At 41.1% G+C, this 10,000-nt stretch overlaps 1 protein-coding gene across 3 annotated transcripts in view; it reads right to left on the bottom strand.

Annotated features, from left to right (window-relative positions):
• Positions 1 to 1,868: 1,868 nt before the first annotated feature.
• The window catches only part of LOC104948375 (FK506-binding protein 5), a 59,566-nt gene continuing 51,434 nt past the window's right edge, over positions 1,869 to 10,000 (bottom strand). For all 3 annotated transcript variants that reach the window (XM_010774565.1, XM_010774567.1, XM_010774566.1), the window contains 6 exons: positions 8,695 to 8,850; positions 7,386 to 7,488; positions 6,745 to 7,012; positions 6,149 to 6,650; positions 2,673 to 3,828; positions 1,869 to 2,044 (listed from right to left, as the gene is read on the bottom strand). In XM_010774565.1, coding sequence (XP_010772867.1) covers positions 1,884 to 2,044; positions 2,673 to 3,828; positions 6,149 to 6,650; positions 6,745 to 7,012; positions 7,386 to 7,488; positions 8,695 to 8,850 — 2,346 coding nt within the window. In that variant the 3' untranslated portion in view covers positions 1,869 to 1,883. The remainder of the gene's footprint in view (positions 2,045 to 2,672; positions 3,829 to 6,148; positions 6,651 to 6,744; positions 7,013 to 7,385; positions 7,489 to 8,694; positions 8,851 to 10,000) is intronic.

The following is a 10,000-nucleotide window of genomic DNA, read 5'->3' as shown; positions in this document are numbered from 1 at the left end:
GATGAAATACTTGTTGCTGATCTTCACTATGACCGAAGTCTTAGTTTATATCAGTGTTTGCAACTAAGACAAACCAGTGATTTAATAAGTCTTGTGAGGGCTGATTTGCTTAAATAGGATACAACCTGAACACAGTAAAGGTTTTGATGACGAACATCAAGCGAACATACCATATGCAATATGCTGGTCTCATTATTCCTTCTTTACCTCTATATTTAGTGGCGTTGGCATGAGTAGGCCGTCAAATCTCTAAGAGTCCTCATGGGACTGCAGCAAGCTAAATGTGCTAATCTGCAGTGTAATTAAACTGAAGAGCAACACATTAAGAGCAAACCAGGGAAGGAAGGCGACTGCTCTTTCCCTCCGCCTCTCTTTCTCTGATATATTTCCTGTCTCTTTGTACATTTCTAACTGACTGACCTAAATGTGCATTGCTTACATAAATAGTCTTCCTGTCTGTCCGGCTTTTCCTCTCTCTGTATCTGTCATTCAGCTGCACATTTTAACTGTGTGTATTTTCTATGTGTGAAGATCAAGCATATTGGAGAGGTACGTATGTGTTACAAACAAGCTGTCACTTTCCCTGCTTTGGATCCAAAAAAAGCTTGTACCTCTCTATCGTGTCACGTGGTTATCTCTCCACCTGTAAGATTTCTGTCACACACTCTCTCAAGTTTATTTTTCTTTCCTTGGGTGTCACTTTTGTTCTCTTCAGATGTCTTTTCTTGGTTTCTTGCTCTTGTTTATTCTGCCTTATTCCTCCCACAACCAGTGTTGGGCAAGTTACTTCCAAAATGTAATATATTACATATACTTATTACTCTCTTTTGAAAGTAATAAGTTACATTACAATATTACTGTCTCTGAAATGTAATGAGTTACACTACTTTAGTTACTTTTTAGTTACTTTCACCAAAATAACCGCAAAAGAATAGCTAGGTATTTTAAATGCTAAAATGTAGTTTAGTGCAGCTCATTATGCATCCAGTGAAGGGCAATGTGGTATAGCATAACAACTGTGTAGGCCCTTAAGGCTACTAACAACTTGTATTACAGGGCTTAGTTGAATACTCGATTCTGATTGTAAATTCTTAACATGTGACACGTTGTTAATACAGCAGTACAGACCGCTGTCAAGGACTATAATGAAGGTTAACATATTGTAAATCAAGGCANCAGCGAAGGCAAACCCAGACAATACGCAACGTAGCTTTACGGAGCCAAAACGGCAAATATGTCTTACCTTTGCTGTTTTTCTGATCAAAAGTTGTGTTCAATGGCATTAAAACGATAAAAACGCTGCTGAAGGTTAATCCAATATCTCTGTGTCACTTTGAAATGAACACAACTTTTGATCAGAAAAACAGCAAAGGTAAGACATATTTGCCGTTTTGGCTCCGTAAAGCTACGTTGCGTATTGTCTGGGTTTGCCTTCGCTGCTCTGATGAGACTTATACCTCTGGAATCTGTGGAATCTCAGCTTTAATCTGATATCTTGTTTGTGCAGATCCGACAAGTAATACAATATTTCTACAGTGAGTTCTGTGCTAAGTGCGTTGGCTTGGTATTACCCTTGTGTTTCGTTTAGGTAAGAATTGTTCATATCATCAGTTAGCTGAGTTTCTTCCCGTTAAGTGGGTATGACACGTTAAATGTTAAGAAGCCCTGAAACACAGTTTCGTGAAAAGAAAGTTTAAGAACCTGAGTCAATATTCTGAGATATATTATTATAGGTCATTTTTTTTAGAAAGTTTTTAAATATAATGACTTTTCAGGGTTTTTTGTTTATTTTCCTTTACTGGGGTAAATGGGCCCCCATATGTCCCTGCAGAAACCCTCAGAACTGACCATCTTCAATGCTTTTTAAGAATGACGTGTGTTGCTTAGGGATATTTTGGAAGCAAAACGTATAATAGTAAGAACAAAGTCCGGAGACGCACCTCTGTGTTTTCCTCCTCCGAGCTGAAGCGAGGCAGAGCCGACGTCTTCCTCAGCCGAACTCCAAACGGATTGTCGGGGTTTCCCTCCATCACCATGGAGCTCTCTGTAGGAGGGAGAGTGGAAAAGTTGGTCTGTGGTTTAGATTCGTTTTAACTCCAAAGGACGAGTTCTCCTCATTTGACATGCAGCAGACATACTCTTTAATATAAAACGTGGAAGGAAAATAGTTACTTTGGAACTCAAGAAGAACATGTAAATTCAACCTGATGCTAAATCCTGCTCTATTGCCTTCAAATATGAAAAGAAAACATATTTGGTCGTTTCAGAGAGAGCCAGTACAGAATATTACACAGACACTGATGCAATTCATATGCATGTTTTTGCAACAAATGTATGTTATTTAATTTATGTATAAATATAGATTTTTTAAGCATATATCTTCCGTTTGATTCTTTGTTTGGTTGTGTAAAGAATATTTAAAATATTATTATTTAAGAAAATAAAGAAATCGTAAAAAATATACATCAACAAATTAAATTGTATTGAAAAAAGACCAAGAATAAGACAAGTAATAATGTAGTGCGTAATAATATAATCATAACTATTATAAAAAAAAAGAAAAAGAGAAGAATAAAATCAAAAAACAACAGCAACTTCGATTTCAGAGACCAATCAAGAACCCAAAAACAAAAACGTCCATGATGTTCTTTTGGACACATTAACGTCCTCACCTTCTGTGCTTGCAACAGCTGGGGTCTGCGGATGATTGGATGATGACGACGTGGTGGTGGGGGTCCCTGCGTTCCTCGCTCTTCCCGGGCTCAACACCACTTCAACCTTCGCTGGCTCTGCTTTCCCTTTACTGACCTCCACCTCTTGGGGCCTTGTGTCAGAGGACGATGAAGATGTGGTTTGGGAGGAAGGAGGTGTGGAACTCTCCTCTGCGTCCCCGACAGACAGCGACCTCTGCGAGGCGGGGGTGATGGTGAAGCGGGTGGGGCTGGACACCTGGTTGACCTTTTCCTCCACAGAGACAGGAAGTGTAGCTTCCTCCTCGAGAGCTGACTTTTTCTCTTCTTCTACTGTTTCCACATTATCAGATGTTTCTTCTTCTGTTTCTGCGTTCTGCTCCTCAGCTTCTTGAGGCGTCTCACCTTCTGTGGGCTGTGTGTCAGGTGGGGACTTTGGGAAGAAAGATGGGGCCTTCTCTGAGCTCGGAGAGAGTAGATTAATGTGGATGGTGGAGGTCTTGCTGGGAGAGATGCTTCCACTCTCAGGTGACGGAGGCTCGTGGTGTGATTCAGGGAGAGACAAAGAAGAAGGCTTGACAGGAACTTCTTCTGTTTGTTCTTTTCCCACTTGCTTCATGTCTGAATGTGGTGTTTCTCCACCTTCTTCCTGCAGATTTAGCTCACTTTGATCTGCTTCACCATCTTCCTCTTGCTCAGATTTTTCCATGTTGATCTCTATGACTTCCTCCATCCTCTCTTCTCCATCTTCCCTCTCCTCTTCTATGCTTTGATCAGAAGCTACATGACTTTCATGCACCTGATCACCCATCGCTTCACCATCATCTCCAACCACAACAACTACACCCTCATCTTCCTCCTGCAGCTGTATGTCATCATGAGCTGCATCAGGAAACGCCTCCGTCATCTCTTCCGCGTCGTCGCTCTCTTCCTCTATTGCTTCCTCTTCCTCTACTCTCTCTTCTTCTTCTTCGGCTTCCTCCACCTCCACATCTGGTTCTTTCTTCAGCTCAATGGCCTCCTCCTCTCCCTCACTCTCTTCTTCTCCTCTTCCCTCTTCCTCTGCCTTGTTTACGGTGTTTCCTGTATCATTTTGTTCCTCGGGATCGTCTTCTTCTGCGTCCTCTTCCTTTTCTCGCTGGAAAATAAAGCACAGAGGAACATAAGGAAAGTAGAGATTTGTTTTTGTAACCACAGAGGATACAGTTAGCTAAGGAGAGGTGGAGCATTTAGTTGCCAAAGAGCCAGATATTTCTGGTGGAGGCCAAAAACAGAGCTTAAAGGAGGATGAATTTTGGGTGAACAGAAACACGACTTGAAGGAATGCTAATGTTGCTTCATGTCTGCTGGTTGTGTAGATCTGTAGTTAGCATGCTCTCCTTAACAACTTGACAGGGCGATATATATTACAGTATGTCAATGTTACAAATATGTGTTTACAAATATATTTTGCTCCCACCCAAAATGGCCGAAATGGTTTATGATTTTGGAGTTTTAATATGATACCGACATCAACAAATATAGAAATCATAACAATAAAACATAACATTTGGTTTCATAGCTTTTTTTCCTCTGAGCAGTTGTGAAAAAAGGTTTGGCTGGGATCCTAATTTAAATTACTCTTTTTCCCAAAAATTGGAAAGAAAATTTATTGACAGGTGAATTTCGGTTGATGAGCACATATTTAGTGTTTGTTGTTGTAATACTATTTCTGACCACAAGAGGCCGATATGCAACATGTTCAAATAGGAATAAAACGTCAGATGTTTTTTTCCAGGTGAGTTTTAATTTCTCTATGCACTCTCTTATTATTACAGGGTATATTGATATCATTCAGATACATTTCTAGGCAAAGAAAAGCATGCCAGGAAAATGAAATAACTTGCCAACACCTGTTAAGGTCCTTGTGTTCAGAGCACATAGAAAAATGTAAACTCATGAATCATGAATGCTAAAAGTTTAGAACATGGGCCCTTTCCCATTTCTCTAATGTCCCCTTCTCGAATCCTCGGTCCTCCGGTAGTGACCCGGAAATGGATTTCAGCGCGCCATGTTGAAGGACATGTCATTTCTCTAAATGCACTTCGAGGACCGAGCATCGAGGAGGAGGCTATCTGGAGGAGCTATAATCGAGGATACACTGATGGTTCCTCCACGGCTCCTCCACGGATGCATTTCCGGGAACGGTGGAGGAGTGACGCACGGCCGGACTTATCTCAGCCAATGACAGCTCTGCATGCATCCCCTGGTTATTATTTTAGTAACTGCTTTCATCGCGACGCGATGTGAGAACAGCTGTGAGGTCCGTGCAGAAAGCAGAGCAGTGTGTATAATATATATCAGTCAGTATAACAGGCGTACTCTCTTTAGGCCTATTTGCTTTAGTTTAGTAGATATCTACAAAGAAAGAGTCGATATCTTTCTAAGACCATTTAGTGCTTCACATAATAAAATACACGGCTGTAGCCTGATTATGCTTTAGGAGCTGTAGGTGTGTGTGGTACAGTGTGTAGGTGTGTGGTACAGTATGTAGTGTGTGCGTGGTACAGTGTGTAGGTGTGTGGTACAGTGTGTAGGTGTGTGGTACAGTATGTAGTGTGTGCGTGGTACAGTGTGTAGGTGTGTGGTACAGTGTGTAGGTGTGTGTGTTGTACAGTGCGTAGATGCGGCGGACAGACGGGTCTAGGTTGGTTTGGTGTCCTATGCTTACTTTTAATACTTGTAATATAACTAAATAAAACGTTTGGCCCGTAATTTCAATTCCCCATTGTAGCGACCAGAGAGGGGGGGGGGGGAATACACCAGTCTCTGATTGTGTTATTATGAGAGTGCTATCATACTTTTGATTCTGAAATTGTATATATTTATATAAATATATGTGTGTGTGTGTGTGTGTGTGTGTGTGTGCGTGCGAGTGTGTGTGTGTGTGTGTGTGTCCGCATCTGTAGCCTGTTATTGTCTCATTATACCGCACTGTGAATGAATCAAAGTAAATATATAAGTGGTCATGAACACATCTGTCCATCAGACAGAGGGCTGCTGTGCCTCCTGTCATCATTGATGGACGTCTCTTTAAAATGACCGCTCAGAGGAGAGGAGTTCTCATTTCTCTAACCGCCTGCTGCTTCCCCTCCTCTCTCCTCAGTTCCCCTCCTCGACTCCTCTGCTCGCATCTCCTGTGGGTGGCACCAAGTCTCGAGGATAGGAGTCGAGGAGGGGACATTTAAGAATTGAGAAACCTCTATGGTGTAGTGTTGCACTAGTGGCCGAAACAAGTATTACAACAACAAAACACCTCAAATGCTCTTTAGAAAAACACCTGCGACCTGGCAAAATATGTTCATTTACGTGATCTTAAGTCATTGACAAGACATAAAACAAAGTAGACCAAGCATATCATCCCATTGTGTTCGATATAAAACAATCACCATTTTGAGAAATGAGTAAGAGATACATACGCAGTATTGACTGACTTCTTCCACCACTAGTTCCTCTTCCTCTAAGGCTGCTTCTTCCTTAACTTCCATGTTCTCCTCTTGTTCAACATCTTGACAATAAGCAGTGCTTAAAGTGGAAACCTCTTCCTCTTCCTGTGAAGACTGATGTGACAGGATGGAGTCAACAGGAGCAGCCTGATAACCAACAGGCTCCACCACCTCTTCCTCTTCTTCTTCCTCCACCTCCTCTCCTTCCATCTCCACGACTTCTCTTTCCTTCACCTCCTCCTTTATTTCCAGGTCGACCCCTTCAGTCATCAGTGAGCAAGACGCAAGGGGAGTTTTCAGGGAGCTCAGCACTTCCTGTAAGAAGGAGCTCTCCTCCTCCTCCTCCTCCTCCTCCACCCTGTTCTCCTGGATTCCATCTACTTCTCCGCTCGAGTCAACCTCCTCCGCTCCAAAGGTGATGCTCAGAGGGTCGAGCAGATACTCTTTGGGACCAGCAGGGGGCTCCGGCGTGGCTCTGTAAGCAGATATCAAGGAGTCAGATTGTTAGAATGAGGAAACAGAGACAGACAGGAAGTGGAGAAAACATGGGGGAAATGATGTCTAATCACCTGGGACTGTCCGGAGAGGAGGCTCTTGAGCCGGGCCCGGAGGAGGGCAGGGGCCTGGTGTCCGGGGATTCCTCCTCTGGGAGTCTCAGCTCCGTAAGAGAGGAAGTGTCCGGGCCGTGAGAAACTTCCTGTTCTACTTCACACTCGTCCTCCTCCTCATCGCTCAGCAGGGAGCGTCTGGAATGCTTTGGCTGCTCCTCCTCCTCCTCCTCTTCCTCCTCCTCTTCCTCCCTCTCCTCCTTTGGTTTCAGCTCATCAGCTCTTACACCTGGACCACAGACAGAGGCAAAGGTCTCAGAGGTCAAGCCGATGATACACTGGCAGCAAGTATCGATGCCAATGTTACGGTGAAATCATTTTCTTAAATAAAGTTACATTATCCTATTTGTGCGGCAGATGTTTGACAAAATTAAAATTGAAAAAAGTCATTTTTTTCTTAAATAATAATAATTAATCATTATAATAATTATTTAATATTTTCAATCAGGGCATAGTTTATTTAAACACAAATCATTTTAATTTGATTATATCATTGAATTTGAAACACTGGCAGTGAGAATCTTCCATACATGCAGAGTCAACCATTTTGATACAAAAATAAAAGATGGAGTAGAATCGAGCAGAGCAGGAAGTGTTCTGACCTTCTGCTGGATTCTCTTGATCTTGCTCCTCTGAATCTGCTGTTATGGAGGCGTTCAGTGTCCCGTCCAACACAGAGTCTCCCTCTGATTTTAACTCCAGCCTCTACATTGACACAAAACATTTACAAAGAAATACTCTTTATCAGTTACGACCATGAACTGGTATGATTGTCCTAAACTAAAAGAGGCACATTTCAGTCGCAAAATCTGCTCTAAGTGCTTAAGACACTGGCTCTATCGCTGGCACAATCAGGCAACATGATCATTACCACATCATGTATACCTATCATGTTATGATTGGATGCAGAGGATCCGTCAGTCAATGCTTCAACTTATTCTAGGAGAAGTCCAATAAACTATGGCAGGAATTACGTGTTTAAGTAATCCAACCCAAAAGTTTGCATCACACTGGTTCCATCGACAAAAAGCTAATGTGATTTCTCCATTATATGAAAGTTATTGAGAAAAACATTTATGATACTTTCCTACTTACTCTGATACTGTACCTTTTATATAAGTTTAAAGCTAACGTTAGGATTTAAAATAATTATTTCAGGGTCCCTGAGTAGATGAGTTTCACTGTTTTTTTTTTAACAAATAGCAAATAGCCAATCAAGCTAATTAAGCTATTTGTTGGCAACTGCTTTTTTTAAGACAAGTTGAAGCTCCAAGTTATTTCCTGAATTATTCTATATTGTAGAACATAAAGTACACATCTCTTGAGCTTCATTCAGGTATTTATCCAAACACCCATTGACTTGGGGATTAAGAACACTGACATGCAAAATATGCTGACTAAATCCTAGTTTTCTCAATGAAGATGGAGACATTGATACAAAAATGATCATACAAGTTAAAAAAGAAAAGCCCATGTTAGCCAATGAAAAAAAACAACATCATTAGTCAAAATATTAGTTAAAGGTCCCCTAATATACTGTTTTTCATCAATATATTATAGGTCTCAGATATATATATATATATTTGGATAATGGTTACACAAGCCAAAAAAACATTATGACATCATACAGTGGCCAAAATCTGATCGGCTCATTTTCAGACAGGTCTTTAAATGGATCAGGATGAAAAAAAGAGAGGGAATCTTTTTTCCAGAATGTCTTTACACAGAGGGGACACATGTTTATGTATAAAAGACATGAAAAAGTGGATTTTGCATAATAGGTGACCTTTAAAATTGGTCAGTAAAATGTTATGATAGGACCAAGGTTTAAACAAACCGCTTTGATAATTGACAGTATTGAGTTGTGAGAGTGTATTTGCTGATGTTTGTGTGTTTGCATTAATGTCTTACAGAGACGTGTTTCCTCCTGTTGCAGGCTTTGTGTCTCAGGCCCAGCTTGTGTTTGGCAGCAGAGTTATCCAGACAGCCGAAGGGGCTGGCCGGCTGGCTGAAGTCCCCCGGGACCACCAGAGGACTCACTGCTCTGCTGGAGCCCGACCAGGACTGCTGGAGAGAGGACACAGAGGGTCACTGATTACTGAGTAACAGGGAAACACTCACAGGTAGAGTCGATTGTGGTAAAAGGTGGAGTTTCCCTTAAACGATGATAAGGAAACCAGTGGGGGGAGGGGGGTCCAGCTGAATAAATATTAGCTGTACTTCTCCGCAGCACCAACACTTACTCTGTCATCACTGGAGAAGTATCCCTTTCACATTTTCCCTTGCTTCAACAATACATCTTAGAGACGTTTCCCTTTTCTCATCCATTATCCACAAAAAAAGTCCAAATGATTCAGTTTGACATCTCGACACTTCAAGTGATGTATTATAACTTTTTTGTACAACTGCCAACGGTAATCATGACTCTCCTTATAGTCACAATTTTTGAATGAAATAACCTTTTTATTATTATTTTTCTTTGTTGGCAGACAAAGAACAGACAGACAAAAAAAATCCAGGTTTTAAAGCGGCCATATTTTGCAAATGTTCTTGTTCATATTTGTAGTTGTTCCTCTAGGACATGTTTCCATGCTTTAATGTTCAAAAAAGGTCTTTATTTTTCTCGTACTATTTTAACCTGATTCATAGATAAATAAATAACTAAGAGCCGCCAAAAAAGAACTACATGAAAATATATTGAGTTCTTTCCACATAGCCAAAAACAATGTATTTCTTAATCCATTGTACTGGGTTTCTTGGCAGAAGTTTCAGAGATGAATATCTCCATAAACAACAGCAAATTAAACTAAAGCTATTAGCAGATACCACTAGTGGTCATATGACATGATTATGATTTGGAAAAACTCAACATTTAAAACTCACATTATTGCCTGCTTTTGAGTAAAACGCATAACTAGACTGAGGGATGGTGAGACAGCTAAAGAGACAATCCCGTTTTTTATTTGTCAACATCTAGATTTCTGTTTATCGAGCTTTATGTATGTGTGTGTGTGTGTCTGTGCATGTCTGTGTCTGAGAGAGAAAGAGGCGGGTTAAAGCAGAAACTCTATAACTACAAGCAGACATGCTGACTGCCAGAGAAACCATTGGAATGCACTCTACACACACACACACACACACACACACACACACACACACACACACACACACACACACACACACACACACACACACACACACACACACACACACAAAC

The sequence above is a fragment of the Notothenia coriiceps genome, unplaced genomic scaffold (assembly GCF_000735185.1).
Source record: "Notothenia coriiceps isolate Sejong01 unplaced genomic scaffold, NC01 NC01_scaffold00014287, whole genome shotgun sequence".
Taxonomy (NCBI): domain Eukaryota; kingdom Metazoa; phylum Chordata; class Actinopteri; order Perciformes; family Nototheniidae; genus Notothenia; species Notothenia coriiceps.
This window is presented reverse-complemented; position numbering and strand designations above follow the sequence as displayed.